This window comes from Cervus elaphus, chromosome 13 (assembly GCF_910594005.1).
Source record: "Cervus elaphus chromosome 13, mCerEla1.1, whole genome shotgun sequence".
NCBI classification, from domain to species: domain Eukaryota; kingdom Metazoa; phylum Chordata; class Mammalia; order Artiodactyla; family Cervidae; genus Cervus; species Cervus elaphus.
Genome location: NC_057827.1, coordinates 47,876,722 through 47,893,854, shown reverse-complemented (window position 1 = coordinate 47,893,854; position 17,133 = coordinate 47,876,722). Strand labels below are relative to the sequence as shown.

At 38.3% G+C, this 17,133-nt stretch overlaps 1 protein-coding gene across 2 annotated transcripts; it reads left to right on the top strand.

Annotated features, from left to right (window-relative positions):
• Nucleotides 1-5,498: 5,498 nt before the first annotated feature.
• On the top strand, nucleotides 5,499-10,060 carry CFL2 (cofilin 2). Of its 2 annotated transcripts, none has more exons than XM_043921981.1 (4): nucleotides 5,499-5,903; nucleotides 6,980-7,287; nucleotides 7,402-7,478; nucleotides 7,563-10,060. In XM_043921981.1, exons 1-4 carry the CDS (start codon nucleotides 5,901-5,903, stop codon nucleotides 7,673-7,675), a joined length of 501 nt encoding a protein of 166 aa, XP_043777916.1. In that variant the 5' UTR covers nucleotides 5,499-5,900; the 3' UTR covers nucleotides 7,676-10,060. The 2 variants fall into 2 exon arrangements, with proteins under 2 accessions (XP_043777916.1, XP_043777918.1); XM_043921983.1 differs by lacking the exon at nucleotides 5,499-5,903 and adding an exon at nucleotides 5,950-6,040.
• Nucleotides 10,061-17,133: the final 7,073 nt, after the last annotated feature.

Here is a 17,133-nt window from a genome sequence, read left to right as displayed (position 1 = left end):
CCCTGAAGGCAAGGGGCTGTGTCTATTTTGGTCATCTTATACTCAGTGCCTAGCACATTTCCTGGCACATAGTAGAGACTCAGTACTTTAAAAACAAAAGCAACTACGTTCCTACTGACGTGCTTATTAAGGAATCAGTTTTCAGACCCGCAAGTAACTAGTTGTGAAATACAAGAGAAATTCTTTATAGTCAGTTAAATTCATCAGCAAGCAATTAGAAATCTAAAAATTGACAACATTTTACAATGTGATTGCCAGCATACCTGTAACAGCATATAAAAAGCAAATTTGAGGGAAAGAGAATAATCTTTCAACAAATGGTTCTGAGACAACTGTATCTCCACATGTAAAAGAATGAAGTTGGACCCCCTACTTGCACATACTAAAAAAGAAATCTCAAACTGGATCAAAGACCTATTCCTGAAGCTGGAACTATGAAACTCTTTAAAAAAAAATAGAAGTTTACAAACCTAAATTAGGTTTCTTATGACACCCAATGTATATGGCATTTTTCTTTTGGGGGATAATTAGAATGTTCTAAAGTTAGATTGTGGTGATGGTTGCATAACTGTGAATATACTAAAAAACAATGTTGGTGCACTTGAAAGGGGTGAATTTTATGGTATGTGAATAATATGTCAACATAGCTGTTATTTAAAAAACAAAACACTGCTGAAAAGTCTATTACATCCCTAATCTCCTGCAGAATACAATTCTGACTGTGGACTTGTATACAAGTTCACAAGAGCTAGTACTTCCTACCATTCTATCTTCATTCTCTACCAAGGGCACAGGCTCCAGTTGTAGCTAACAACTTGGGGCTTCTTGTGCTTTATTTTGGTGCTACTGAGGCTTTGCCCTGTCTCTATCTGCCTAGTCAGCTTCCACTTGTCCCTTCAGATCCAACTTGCTCCAAACTGAGCTGATGGTCATCTTCTGTGTTTCCAAAGCATCTTGTATGTACCCCATTGGAGCATGCATTGGATTGTTCCATATACTGGCTTCCTTGAAAAACTTATTTTCTTCAAAGCGGGAATTTTGTTATTCTTACCTTTGTATTCTTTACCCTGGCAGAAACTCTCAGTAAATGATGTGAAGGAATGAATGAATAAATGAAATGAACAAACTCTTCTCATTCTTGATTTGGTTTTTGATCTCTTGCCTACTCTTCTTCATGTCTGTTAACATACAGTGTAGGTATATTACATTTTTTCTGTATTACATTTCTGTATGATTCTCTAGAATATAAAAATCCACAACTTTTGTAATAAAGTAAGCTAAACAAAGGCTCTGCACCTTAAATAAGTTACAAGCAAGTTTCTTTTCTCAGATGCTGTTTTTGTATGGTTTGTATAGTTTAGATAACCAGTTGCTACTTATTATCATGAATTCAGTCAACATTAGAAATAACTGATATGTGGATCTGATAAATGTGCTTGTGAGTAAATAAATGGAAACTAGCATTTATAACGGAGAAGGCAATGGCAACCCACTCCAGTACTCTTGTCTGGAAAATCCCATGGATGGAGGAGCCTGGTGGGCTGCAGTCCATGGGGTCGCTGGGAGTCAGACACGACTGAGTGACTTCACTTTCACTTTTCACTTTCATGCATTGGAGAAGCAAATGGCAACCCACTCCAGTGTTCTTGCCTGGAGAATCCCAAGGACAGGGGACCCTGGTGGGCTCCCGTCTATGGGGTCGCACAGAGCCGGACACGACTGAAGCGACTTAGCAGCAGCAGCAGCATTTATAAATTTAGAGTTTGAGACCATTTTGAACTACATTTCACTACTTAGTGTATTTCACTGCTGCTACCCTGTACCTCATCATCTCTTTCCTGGACATAGACGCTAAGTTCTTTTATTGTGAGGGCATTTTCCCAAATTAGAAAGAACTGAAGATGAGACATGGAAGACTCAAAATGAATTTTGTGGATGAGGGAGTGAGTCACAGAGATCAGACTCCAACACACATTTCCCATTATGTTTATATTCTAGTTCTAAGTTCAAATTTGGATTTAGAAAAATGCATGACTTGCCTCCTGACCAGTCTTTTAGCTCAGGCGTGGGTTATGAAGATGTCAGATGAAGCAGGCATGTGGGTGGAAAGGTACATTTGGAAGTGATGAGTATCTTTACGTTTACATTTATCTTTGTCAGGAAGTGGCTGTGGGAGCTGAATATGATGTGTCTTGACAGGGAGTGGGGCTTGAACAGAATGTATCTACATAATCTTCTGGATGCATCGCTTCAGTCAAGACTTGAGGGGATGGGGAGGGAGGTGGGAGGAGGGTTTAGGATGGGGAACACATGTACACCCATGGCTGATTCATGTCAATGTACAGCAAAAACCACTACAATATTGTAAAGTAATTAACCTCCAGTTAAAATAAATCAATTTTAGGAAAAAAAAGACTTGAAAAACCATTCTGAGCTTTTATATGCCACAGGAACCATATTGTCTGCTTCGTGGAAGAATATGCATTAAGGGGTGTTCACTTTTCCAATTTTCTAAGAAATCTTCAGCAAACAGAAATCTTTAGCTGAGCCTTACAAATCAATAACAGTGAGGTCTGGGATTGCCTCATGACTGCTGCCTGTGTGTTGGTAAAGTCAAGCTCTCCCCTTCACTCTGTACTGGGGGTAATAGCCCCAGGGTTCCTTTTTCTGTACTGGAAGGAGCTTTACATACCCTATTTCACCTGATGCTCACCACAACCGTGAGAGGGAGGTGGTAACATAATCCCCATTTCACACGTGAGGAAACAGCTGTGGAGCAATTAAGTAAATGGCTCGGGATTACATCGCCGCCTTGTTAGAGCTGAGATTCCTTTCAGATCCATCCTCTTTGAGGCTACCTTCACTTAGTTCCTATGATTTTTTGCAGCTGGAAATTAGAAATGGAGAATTAGAGTTTTGGTGGCACTGGTGGTAAAGAACCCGCCTGCCAATACAGAGACATAAGAGATGTGGGTTCAATTCCTGGGTCGGGAAGATCCCCTGGAGAAGGCCATGGCAACCCACTCCAGTACTCTTGCCTAGAGAATCCCAGCGACAGAAGAGCCTGGAGGGCTACAGTCCGTGGGGTTGCAAAGAGTTGGACACCACGGCAACAACTTGGCCTGCATGCACACAGTATTGTTTAGGGTCCGTCTGTCCCACCTGTTAATCTTTACTTCGGCCTTGAGATGGCTAAAGAGAACAGATGTGGCGTGGTAGGCAGAGTAACTGCCTCCCAAACATGTCCCTGTCCTGTGAATGTTACCCTACATAGCCAAAAGGGCTTTGCGGATGTGATTCAGTACATGATTTTGAGATGAGAGATTATCCCAAATTATCCAGTGGATCCAAAGTAATCACAATGGTTCTTAGCGATGTAAGAGGAAGCAGGAGAGAGTGAATCAGGGATATGACGACAGAAGCAGAGGTACAAGTGATGGTGCTGCTGTCTGGGGGCCACAAACCAAGGAATGTGGGCAGCCTCTAGAAACTGGAAAAGGCAAGGACACAGATTTTCCTCCTACAGCCTCAAAAGCAATGAAGTGCTGCTTTTAGTCCCATGAGTCATTTCTCACTTCTGCCCCTCAGAACTGTAAGAATAAATTTGTGTCATTTTAAGCCACTAGAACGTGGTAGCTTGTTAAGCAGCCACAGGAAACTGACACACATGGTGTCTGACACTCAGATCCCTCCACCACACAGGGGCCAAAATTCATGCAGCAATGCTTGGTAATGCTGTCTCTCTAGTAAGCGCTGGTAAGTTCTGGTTATAAATAACAGGTGTGAAGAGTTGTTACTGGTTTCTACGTCCTAAGAGCTGGCCTCACAAGGGCATGTATAAAGGTCTCATAGTCTTGAGGTGCTTCCTTTTTGTTCTCTTTCTAGCACTAAAGCATCTTAAAATTGTTATTTTATCATTTATTGAGTACCTGTAGGTGCATGTTAAGCCGCTAAAGTTGTGTCCCACTCTTTGCAGCCCCATGAACTGTAGCCTGCCAGGCTCCTCTGTCCATAGAATTCTCCAGGCAAGAATACTGGAGTGGGTTGCCATTTCCTTCTCCAGGGGATGCTTCCGACCCAGGGATCGAACTTAGGTCTCCTGCATTACAGGCAGATTCTAGGGAATAACCCTCCTCATTATGATTTTCCATCCCTAAATTTACTTAATCCTAAGAACACACACACCATTTCCTGAGAAACACTGGCACACTAGGAAACTGAATTTTAAAGCTGGAAAGGACTTCAGAGATAATCACAGCAGCTTTCCAGGTGGCTGCGTGGTAAAGAATCAGCCTGCAATGCAGAGGACCTGGGTTTAATCCCTGGGTCCGGAAAATCCCCTGAAGGAAACGGCAATCCACTCCAGTATCCTTGCCTGGGAAATCCCATGGACAGAGGAGCCCGGCAGGCTGCAGTCTATAGGGTTGCAGAAGAGTCAGACAGCGACTAAGCAACAACCACAGCTTATAAAACAGATGAAAAAGGTCTGCAGGGTTGAAAGTCCTTCCAATTTATAGAGATGGGGCAGTGCCAAGATTAATACTAGTTTCTCAGCTCCTAGCTCTCTTACCCTGAACTTCTGGCTTAGTTCACCTTGAAGTTTATCTGGACTATTTTGTTTCCAACAGTTTTAGTCATTAACAATTCTACGTTTTTAGAGCCAGTCTTCTTCACTTGAAAATAATTTAGTTATTAATCAGAGTTTTATTTTTTTTTTTAAATTTTTTTTTTTAATCAGAGTTTTAAATTCATTTTGCCAACTTTACAAATGAAGAAAGGTGAAAATGATAAATGTCTAGGAGAAAAGGTGATATAAATCAGCCCCAAAACTCATGAATGAAACAGTTTATTAATTTTTCATTGTATTAAACATAACCACATAAAATGTTTCATTTAAATACTTTCATTATAAACTCATAAAACATTGAATCTTCATGTAAAATTTCCTCAAAGTATACGGTGACAATTTTTTCTGCGATAAATGCAATGGATACTTGTAATAAGCATCAAAAAGGTTGAGTTAGAGAAGAACCTTGGCTCAGTCACATGGGTTTTGCTAGAAAAGGTTGTGATCGCCAAAAAGGGAGGAATCTCTACTCTTGGATCCACTTATTTGATGCCAGCTGTCAAACATGGGGGCCTCATGAGGAAAAGACTATTAGCAGAGAGTACAATCCTACTAAGTCTAATAATATATAAAAGAACATTACTAAAGGATGTTATTAATACTACCCCAATTTCCCCATATTGTTATTATTTCAACCTTAGACTTTTAGAAAGTGATTTCCCACCTCTGTTTATCCTTTGTTTTTGCTGAGTAATTCAATCATCTAGGTTAACCTCTGCCCCAGTGTTTATTCTCACTGAACTGATGGAAGGAGATCTAAATAATTTTCTCCATCTCTGACGGGGGTTTTCCAAAAAGACCCACAACGTAGGCATCCAATGGAAACCACAAACGAATAAAAGACACCCTGAGCGCCGTTCGCCTCACACACGCCCAACCCCGGGAGCAGAGGCCTGGCCCTCGGGAGGCAGGGTGGAAACGCCCTCCCGGGAGCCGGCTGGACCGGACAGATGGTGCCCCGGGGTTGGAGACCTCCCCGCCAAGGCCCGCGGCTCCCACCGCGGATGCACAGCCCGCGGGGGCCCGCCGAGCGCGCGCGGGGTCAGGCCGAGGACGCGCGGGGGGTGAGGAGGGCCGGCAGGCGGGAGGGCCGGCCCGGGGCGTGCCCACGTGACCGCCCCGCCCGCGCCGCAGCCCCCCGAGCCGCCGCCGCCTCTCGGGCCGCACTCCCGGCGTGCCCCGCACTCGCCGCCGCCCGCCTGCCCCCTCCTTCTCCTCGCAGCGCCACACCGCCGGAGCCCGAGCCGCCGCCGCAGCCTCCGCCGAGGGCACTATGGTAAGGCGGGCGCGCCGGCCGGGGGTCGCGGGGTCGGGGGGCCCGGGGGGCCCCGGCGTGGAGAGTGCAGCCTCCCGCGCGGCTCCGCGGGGCCCTGGACCTGAGGCCGCCATTTTAACCTGATTTCGGCCTCCAAGGTGGGCATTCCTGCGCTGCGGCCCCGCTGCTCTCTCTCCACCCGGCGGGCCTGCCCTCTCGCCGTCAGGCCCGGCGAGTTCGCTTTTCGGATTCCTGGGGGCGGGGAGGGCCCGGGCAGGGGGCGCCGCGCGGGGGGTCGAGGCCTGAGCCTCGCGGGCGGAGGCCGGGGCCGCGGGAGGGTCCGCCAAGCTGTTCCCCCGCTACCCCACCCAGGTCGCCGCCTTTGCCCTTCGCTTCCTTATTTTATTCCCACGCGCGCTCTCAATTCGGTTTGTGCGGTAAAACCCCTTGCTGAAGGCTGAGGGTCTTGAGGGCCTGTCATAAAACCCTTAGCGGGAGATTAAGGAGGTGGGAAAACTCTTGAAAATGCTTTCTCGCCGTAAAAAGCTTTTTACACGCGATCCGTTAGTTTTGAAGTGCCTGCATTTGAGCTGTGAGGCAATTATGTTGTAGCCGTGGGCGGTTTGGAGTTCACACTTGATTCTCTTTCCTTATGAGGAAACGGCACTGGCTAGGATGACTTTAAAGAAAAAAATAGTAGAAGCATTAACTGAAATCCAAAAGTGTTTTTTTAAGGCCTGCCGGGTTGACACAATACAGAAGGTATTTTTGCTGCTGCTCCTGAAGCTCTGACATCACCCAGTGAAATAGGAAACATTTCAGGGATGGGACAGCCTGTATTTGTCCCTTTCCGTCTACCTTCCACTTGCTTCAACCTCCCCACACCTTTTTTAAAAAGGATGAATGGAACAGGGTGAGTTAGAACCCTTAGGTGCATCGTATACTGATACTTAAAATGTGGCAAATCCGATGAGACGGCTTGCATGGTATGATGCAACTTTTGATGTCCAGACTACAGTGAATCCTCTAGAGCAAACAATAATTTTGGTTAAAACCGAATTACTTGTTCTGAATTTCTGTCCTTTTTTTACTTTCAGGCTTCTGGAGTTACAGTGAATGATGAAGTCATCAAAGTTTTTAATGATATGAAAGTAAGGAAATCTTCTACACAAGAGGAGATCAAAAAAAGAAAGAAAGCAGTTCTCTTCTGTTTAAGCGATGACAAAAGACAAATAATTGTAGAGGAAGCAAAGCAGATCTTGGTGGGTGACATTGGTGATACTGTAGAGGACCCCTACACATCTTTTGTGAAGTTGCTACCTCTGAATGATTGCCGATATGCTTTGTACGATGCCACATACGAAACAAAAGAGTCTAAGAAAGAAGACCTAGTATTTATATTCTGGTGTGTAAAAACAAAAGAAAAAAGTACTTTTAAAATGCAAGGATTATTAACATAGTCAGTTTTGCCTTTGTTTTTCTTTTAAATAGGATTCAACAATTTTTTTTTCCCCTGTAGGGCTCCTGAAAGTGCGCCTTTAAAAAGCAAGATGATATATGCTAGCTCTAAAGATGCCATTAAAAAGAAATTTACAGGTACAAGCATTGACTGTTTTGTGCAGAAGAATTGCTCCTTCTTAATTATAATAAAGTAATTGGATAATTTTTTTTTCTTTTTAGGTATAAAACATGAGTGGCAAGTAAATGGCTTGGATGATATAAAGGACCGTTCCACACTTGGAGAGAAATTGGGAGGCAATGTAGTAGTTTCACTTGAAGGAAAACCCTTATAAATCAGTCAAGTGCCATCTGGATCTTAAGGAGCTTCCATTTCTCCAGCTCAGTCAATTGGAATAGTATTAGGTTTTTTTTTTTTTTTTCTTTTCCCACTGGGTCCTTCCAACACAATGAATGAAGGAAATATCATTCATGTAAGCAGCCTATCAGTGATTGCCATTAGACTGTTTAATACTGTTATTTTTATGTAGAACCCAAGGAATGCCTTCCCATCATATTTTAGCCAAAACAACTGGGTATATGCCTCCTTTGCAGCAAACACTACAGTGAATTGTGATTGTCAATGTGAATAGCTTAGAACACTACAAAGGGTTAAGCTAATTGAATGCCTTCAAAATATTATCCACTGGTGAGATGGTAAAGTTTATTCAGTATTACTGATAGTTGCACTTGATTGCAGTTCTGTGAGGCTTGAGCATTCATACACCTCACCTGCCTTGGCAAGCCTATTTTTTTGTAACATGGCAGCACGGATATAACACTATGCATTAAAAGCACTTTTTTTGTAATAAATTTAATCCCCCACCAGAAAAGGAATGCCAATTAAGTTGTGTTAACTGTGTCATCAGCTCATCCTAGTACCTCAGTGTTCATTCCTTTTTCCTGAGTATCTTCTTAAAAGAAATAGCTGTTATTAATGCCTTTTTTTCCCCATTGAGTGTACACTACTGAATACATGTAGGAGTTTTATGTTTACTATGTAAGTCTTGCAACACTAAAGATATTTTGAGTGTCAGTCATGATGGCAATTTCTGTATAAAAGAGCCTTAAATGGAACATTGTTTTTGAGATCAAACTCCCCACCCTCACAAAAATGGCCACGTTGCAATAAAAATTGTGGCATATTACAGAACGGTTGCCTTGTTTTCCTTGGACATTTTGCAAAATACCATGTGAAGCAACTCCTAGGGTAAACAGCTATTATTAATCTCTGCACTGGTCATTTAAGAATTTTTTTGTACAACATTCTTGCATGATATTTTCCAGTTTGTTGATTTTATTTGGTTTAAAAAATAATTCTAAAGCTAATATAAAATATTGTTACAGAGGTATACTTTTATAAGCTTTATTTATTTCCTTATGTATTAATATGGTGATCAGGAATTATTTTTTGCACTTTGACATACTCTTCAGTATCTGATTAGTTCTCTGGATAAATTAGCATAGTTATTTTTTTAATTCACGTTTACATTTCTAAGTAGTTGACCAGTAGAAGAAACAGGAAGCTCTTATTGCCTATTTGGTCATAATGAAAATAATTTATAAAATGTTGTCCTTCAAAAGTTTAATAATACTTCTCCTGTTTAGGGACTTTAATTTCAGCTACTATTTCTTAATATATTTCACAAATTAAAAAAAAAAGTTTATATAGCAGTCTTAAAGATTAGTAGTGGAATTTGGCTGTGGTCCAGGCGGCTCTCCTTATAGAGAATTTGATCTGTTCAGTGTGAGCAGTTTGCTGTTAGCCAGAGCTATTTATGGCAAACACATGCTTTTGTATCTTGTCATAGTTATCCACAAATGGCAAAACTGGACTTGATTCTACTGGTATGCAAAACAGGCATGCTAGTAAGCAGTGGATTGTAGCTTAGAATTTAACCCCATAGCTCTGAAGAATGCTCTTATTAGAAAAAAGGAACTGAAAAATCCCTCCTTTTTCTGATGTCTGGAAGTAATTTGAGTTTAATTAGTTTTTTTTCCATGTTTTCAAAAGGTTTTTCAGATGAAAACAAAAATAGGAGGTAAATGTCTAGGTTTCCATTTAAAATTATATGAATGGCTTGGGAACTTTTGCACTGAGCAATTTTATTTCAGGCTTCCAGCTGTCCCTGTGAATTATCCTGGACATTTTGGTGGCTTTTTGGTAAGGCCAAACTCTTAAGTAAAGCATGAGAATACTGACATATACTAAACCATATGTGTAACTGATACTTGTACCATGAAATTTTTCATTATTTTCCTCATTCTAAAAAATAAGGGACTCTAAAGTTGTGCAGTCTCTTGTGTTTTTATAGCTGATTTCTCAACTTTTCTTATGTACCTCTTTAATTATATAATTTCAGAGGTTAAATATTGCTTTAAACTGTGGTACTTTGATTTGTTAGATTGACAGAACTGATACTAATATTAAGTTCATCTTTGAAATACATCTTTGTGCATAAAGCCAAAAATAATGATAATTAATGGTTCTTATGTTACTTGAGACTAATTTGACATTTGAAATGATCATTTTACTTTACAATCATTTACATTTGAAACAATGTTCCAGTTAGCTTTAAAAGGTATACGGTGCTAATTAGTAAAATATCGAGGACAATATTTTACTGCTAGCTTGCAAAATTATAAGTGTTTAAAAAATAAAATATATGAAACTATGTAAAGCTGTTGAGATGTGTTTACTTATACTTTGGGACACTAAAATTTTTTTAAACTAATATTTCAAATCAGAGAGGCCCCATTATCTTTAGTCTGTTTTTTAGGATTTTAGTTGATATACTTTCTCCATAGATAACAATATTCTTTGAAAACTAAGTGTTGTTGCAATTAATTTTGACATTTTTCAGACAAATGGGAACAGTTGGCATTTGTCCCAAACTGGCTATCAGCTGTTGTTTTCCATCATTATCAAAAATAATGTGGCCAACATTGTGTATTTAATGTGCCTTTCTGATAGTGTAAGAAGAGCCTCTTATTAGGTTTGAATTTCTCTGATGTGGATTCTTTGTAACAGCTAATTTATGGAATCCAGCAAATGAGCTCTAGGAGAAAATTATTTTTCCTTGTTAAAGAATAATCTCAGCAATGGTGATCATAGGGGGCTTGAAACACTTTTCCCTTAGGTTTGCCACTGAAAAATAATCTACTTTAGTTCTTTAATAGTAGTTTGAGATCCCAAACAAGCATGAATATTCATTTTGCTCTGAACATTAAAGCTACTAGAGATGTGCAGACAGGCTCCAATGAATATTGCTTTTGAAACAGCATGAATTGACAAATGTTCTGTGTCTCATCTCAGCCAATAAAGAAGTTTGAGGTTTTTATTTTTCTCTAGAACATCCAAATAATTGCTTTCTTTCCATGTAGATCAGGAGTCATCCTTCCACTTCAATTTCCTGTCAAAAAGCAGTTGTGCAAATTAATTTCTCTGAGCCTCAGTTTCTTCATGAGAATGATGATATCTGTCTACTATTCCTGATTGCTGAGGATCAAATATGGAAATAACTTTTTGGAAGACAGGAAAATACTATGTAAATATAATTATTTAAGCTTCACTTTTAAATATATATAGTTAAGAACCTGTTAAAAATAAGATTTATTGTAAGCCTTTGAACCTCTTTATTGTTGTAACTATTTAACATACAAGTTCTTTAAGGACTGATTAGCTGGTAAATTGCAACTGTTTCACAAAATGAAGTATAAAGGGTAGCCCCTAAATTGTTCATGACTGCTGTTAGTGTTTTTAGTGTAATTTTCTTTTTCACATGATCAGTGAGAGACTAGCTTCTTTTCCCCAAACTTTGAAGTAAAGAGTAAATAAAGAGATATTCTTGTTTCGGAACACTTGGCATAAATGTATGATCCAGGTTGTTGAAAATCTATGTTTATTAATTAATACTCAAAGTTTAGGTAGTGCTTCATAGTTCTCAAAGCACTTGAAATCCGTTTGATCTCCTTAGGTCTTCTTAACAAGCTAAACCGTATTTCTCTGCCGCACATGAAGAAACTGACGTTTGGAGAGGTTAAGGGACATCCAAGCTGTTGAGTAGCCAAATGGATTCCAGTCCAGTACACTTTTCACTCTGCGTTCATAGTGTAACATACAGTGAGTTACTAATTTTCTTTTTTAAAAGGTGGAATAATCAGTTTGAGCAGAACATAACTAATTATTTAGTATGTTTTTAAAGCATCTCAAAGAATATTTGAAAAATATTCTTGGAGTTTTTGTTTTCTAAGAAAGCCCATACTCATAAAAATCTGAAAATATTTTTACACTTCAAATATTTTCTTAGATGTTTCAGTATCACAAGTTTTTTGAAAACCATAAGGATTGTATAGACACATTTTCTAGAAAGCTGATACCTCTCAATCCTTATCCAAAATGTTGGATATTTTCCTCCCTCTGTTCCTCTACCCACCTTTCTAAGAAATAATACAGTATATTATGATGGTTAAATACTAGGACGTTGGTATCAGACTGTTTGGGTTCTTCACACATAGACCTTTAATACTTTCTAATTGAATGATCTTAGGAAAATCACTTAACCTCTCATAGTACTGTGAGGATAAATGAAAGCTGTTGGAATAGTTCTTGCATGTAATAAGCATTCAGTAGGATGACCCTAAAGTTTAGTCCAAACCATTCTTGAGACTGAAAGGGAGAGCTAATAATAATTATGCCTAGACAACAGTCTTAAACTGGTAGAGTACAAAGCAAATCAGATGTGTTCCTCCATCGAAAAGTCGGCTAATAGCAACATGTGATAGTTAGATAGAAGAAACTATTGACAACTCAAGGTTGTCATCATTTCAGTTATGGGTACTAGCTTACTAACTTGGGAGTCTCCTGAAGATATACTGTATTTTGCTCTTTTCAGTATGCTTTGCCAATAGCAGCTTCTCTTACTGTTGCTTTTCATCTCATGTGGACTTGGAAAGCTAAGTTTGCTAGACTTGTGTAGCAGGAACCCGGTAGACTCAGAGTGAGGGCTTGAGAGCACAATGATGATGGAGCACAGGAGCCTTCTAACATTCCTTTTGACTATTCAGAGAAAGTTGTCTGGGTTTTGGTTTTATTTTTTTATCAGTAAGGTTTGTGTGAGATCTGAGCTGTCGGTAAAGGAAATATTACTGTATTCCAGTGAGATGTCTAAAATACCATTAGTTAGAGAAGTTATATTTGCTTTTGATTGTAACTTTTGTCATTAAAGGCACAGAAAAAGAATTTGTTCCCATTATTAAGAGAGAGAAGGTTTAATCTTGCTCCAGCTTTTCTAGATTATTGAAACAATAATAGGATCTGAGAACAAACATTTGATAAATCTTTATAAAAATAGAAAATGCCAATTGATTTTTTTTTAGTTTGTTAGATTTTTCTTACATGTTCACTTGCAAGTAGCTTTGATTACTCTTCATCTAGACATGTAGATACTTCTCATTTACTCTTTTCTGTCAACTAATTTGATTATGCATATATGACATTTTGGTACTTTATTTGGCATAACAAAAATTTGGAACAGATTTTTTCAAATGTCTAGTTTTCTCACAGAAATGAAAAAGCATTTATGTTAATTATGTTTTGTAGTAGCACTTTTTTTCTTGTTTTATGTATTCCTAATAGTGGAATTTCAAATATTTCCTTTGGGAAGATGATAGTTACTGAGTGAATCACAGAATTCCTGGGCATGTGGCCCAAAACCTTCTATGTGTTCCTGTGAGCTGATGGGGCCCTTTTTTTAATTAGCTGTAAACTAAATCACCAGCTAAAAAGAGAGACAGTTCCCAAATTGGCATAATTTGACAGTTTTATAAAATGTAAAAGTGATAGCAGAATATTTGTTCTAGAAATCATAAAATTCTGCTGTACCACACAAGAAATAAGATGTGAAGGAGATGTATACTTTATGAAATAAGTAGAACATAATTGTATGTGAAGATTAAATTAATATTTAAGCCTTTTGTGTGTAAAATAGCTATGGTTCAAGGTAGGTTCCTTAACTCATTACTGTTTGTTGATAACTGTGTTTTGAAGGAATGTATAGAAATATAGTTTTCATTTCAAAAAGTCTTTTACATGAGAGAAAAGAGGGATGAGGAGCTAGCAAAATGGGTGTTAATCATTTTCCTATTTTAAAATATATTTAGGTTTTAGAATGTATCTGCATTTTTTTCTAAGGTTTAACTAAGTTTTAAAAGTAAAAAATAGAATTATTGATTTACCATTTTCAATGCCTTTACATATTGAGTAATATGTACACTTTGAATAATTACTGCGTTAGAATTATATGAAGTTAGTTTAACAGTACTTCCCTCCTGAGAGAGGAAAGAGAAGAAATAGAGGGAAGCACAAGATAAAGATTTCACCAGGTGCTATAAAAATCTGTATGGGAAGGAGCTATATGAAGTATATTTTTTTGTCTATTTAGTACAGTATATTTAAAGTGCTTGAAAATTCTGTAAAAAAAAAATTATATATGTATAAATACTTGCCTCTTTATTTTAATTTTGTTTTTATCTACCTGATAAAGAAAAATGCTTTATGGTTACCATAGTGTACCGGTTCTTAAGAAATAGCAGGTGATTGAATTAGGTATCTGTGCCTTGGCTTTAGAAAAAAGGTTTGGGGATTAGTTGAAGTGTCACTGCTACTGTAACAAAAAAATTTCCTCCTCTGAACTAGATACTTTATTTCACTCAGTTTTTCTGTTTGCAGTTTGTAAAATAATAGAATTTTTGAAACTGAGCCTTAGGTTAAACAGAGAAGGTCTAATGGTATTCTTGTAGGCAAACCCTAAAAATTGGGGCAGGTTAATATTATTTGTGCTGGATAACTCTTTAAAATAATTGTGTTTTTATTTCGAAAATAATATGTTCAGTGTAGAACCTCTGTAAAATACAGAAAGGAACAAATAAGAAAGTGAAAGCATGAGTTAATTTCTTAGGTTAAATTATTATGACTAATTGGAAGATTCCTATAGTTAAAACTAGTTTTAAGTTAAAACTATTAATGTATGCTGATCAAAGGCAAGATTTTATCCTTAAATATTATTTGTGCACATTCCTTAGTATTTTTCACCCTATAAAGAATTTTGTTGTGGCTCTAGACAGAGGAGCAGGTTTAGATCTTGAAAATCATGCATCGTCCCTACCTGAATGCTTGCTGTATGACTTGGGACCATCCACTGTAAATGTTTGAAGCCACAAAATGTCCCTGTATTTCTCATGCCACCTACTTTTCTTCCATTGGGATTTGATAACAGGCACCCCTTGCATAATTTTTATTCTTCTCCAGAAGAATTATTTTGGGCTTTCCAGGTGGCACTAGTGGTAAAGAACCCGCCTGCAAATTCAGGAGACACTGGTTCAATCCCTGGGTCGGGAAGATCACCTGGAGGAGAACATGGCAACCTACTCCAATATTCTTGCCTGTCGAATCCCATGGACAGAGGAGCCTGGTGGGTTACAGTCCATGGGTCGCAAAAGCGTCACACTCTTTCAGCAACTAAACAACAACCTTGCCAAGAGATTTAAGGTAAAACATAATGTATATATTTTGCACTAAGCCAGAAATACTCAACCTATATTTAAGAATTTGTGTTTTGTACACTGTTCCTAAAGGGTCTGGTAATCCCTCTGATTAAAGAAACGTACGATTTATGTTTGCTGTGGCAAAGCATGATCATCTTGGCCACTATGAATCACTCTGGAAACATTCCATCTCTGTTTCCCAATTACTCAGATCATTAGATCAAATTCAGTCCAGTTCAACAAACATGAAACACCTTTCATGATCTCAAAAGGTTTACATTGATAAAGAAAAGGCAAACATATAATCAAGTAATTATAATATAACGTGGTAACTGAAAGATAACGTTACAAGATTTAGAAGAGGGAGTGATTAATTTTGGAGTTGGATGGACTTCAAGAAGGCCTTACAGAAGTCACTTTGAGCTGGGTTGTCAAGGATGATGGAGTTCACCAGAACTCAATGTGAAAGGATGGTCCTGGAGAAAGGAGAGCTGTGTAGAGCCCTTCTAGCTGATTAGTCTAGCATGAAGCACTGGGATGAGAGAAGTACAGGAGAGGCGGGTATGAGCCAGATCACCAAGGGCCGTGGGTACCATGCTCACAAACGAGATCTGTGCATGGTGAGGAGCCACGGCAGGGTTTTGAGCAGAAGGATGGGGTGATCCTTCTGAAGCACAAATCTGATCACTTTGTGACCATGTTGAGAACCTATGGAAGAGGAAAGAAATTGAAGCAGTTTGGAGGCCTGAATTGCAGTGGCAAGTGTACTTGGAGTGGATGTGTTTGGGAGATAATGTAGGAGAATTGACAGGACTTGATTAATTTCATAATTAAATAGGAGGGTACAAAAGCTTTAATCATCTTGAAAAATGTTAGCTATATTTTTAATATTGTTGACATTTAAGATCATTTAATCATCAGATTGTCTTAGGAAAAAACAGGAAATTTGGAAATGTGGAAAGAAAAAATATTAAACACATTTTTAATGAAGGTAACATTTTGAAAGCATGAGATAAATCACTGACTAAAACGTCATAGGTCTGCTATTTGAATTTAGATTTACAAGGCTTATTTGTAGTAATTTTTGTATAACAATGGTTTCAATAGATAAAATTTAAAACTACCATAACAATAGCATCTTTGAAATGAAATATCCTGTAGCTTTAAAAAATTATAGTTTTTTTTTTTTTTTATTCTGTGTTTGAGCTTTCATTATAAAACTCACGTCTGTCCACATATAAGCTGTGGCTAAATTCCTGGATCAAAGATTTTAGAAAGAATTTAGCAATCTTCTTCATCACATAATCTGCTCATTAGAGAAAGCCTGGCCCACTCTGCTGGTGTTAGAATATGGAATTTTCAGGTCATCTGAGGGATCACTTTCTATTAAAGAGGACTTTTAATCCTTACTAGTAAATAAAAGTTATTTATAAACATGGTGTCTTAATTCCTTTCACAAGTACTGTCCAGAATCTGAGATTCCTCTTTTTTCACCGCCTTGTAATTTTTTCTCAACCATATTGGCTTTTAATATGCTTTTATGTAAATAAATTGACATTTCTGAAAAGCCTTATACTCATCAGGAAGCATTTATTGAGTGTCTATTTGTAGAACACTATTCTGGCCCTCCTGAGAAATAAACTTCTCAAGGGCACTTTTATAATCCAGCTGGAGAGACAAAATAGACCTGTGAACTAAAAAGTATTCAGTGATAGACAAACAATTGAATAACCGTTGGGGGAATGCAGGGAAAAAGAAGGATCAAAAAACGATTTCCTAGAAAGGAGTTTTAAATGGCACTTAGAGGAAATGTTATTTTAAAAATTAAGGTATTTTCACTTCAAATATACGATTACTACTTAAAATGAGGTTCCAAGAGGCTCTTCATTGAGAATGTCTTCATAACATCAAGAACAGAAAGGGTCTTTTTATCACCACTTTGATTAGATCATTTTGGAGTACTGGAGCCAAAGTAGAGACGTTACTCTGGGAGTTCTGCGTTCAATGTGAGTAAATTGTCATGGAGCCCTGAGTTTCCACAGGGGTTCTTAACCTTTTCATGTGCCATTAATCCCTTTGGCAGTCTGGTAAAGCCAATGAAGCTCTTCTAATTTATTTTTTTTTTTTTTTTTTTTTTTTTAATTTATTTTTTAATTGGAGTATAATTGCTTTACAGTGCTGTGTTCTTTTCTGCCCTACAACAACATGA

Coding starts and splice junctions, on each gene's coding strand:
- CFL2 (XM_043921981.1), top strand. Junction 7,288..7,401: donor GACCTAGTATTTATATTCTG/GTGTGTAAAAAC, acceptor TTTCCCCTGTAG/GGCTCCTGAAAGTGCGCCTT. Junction 7,479..7,562: donor CATTAAAAAGAAATTTACAG/GTACAAGCATTG, acceptor TTTTCTTTTTAG/GTATAAAACATGAGTGGCAA.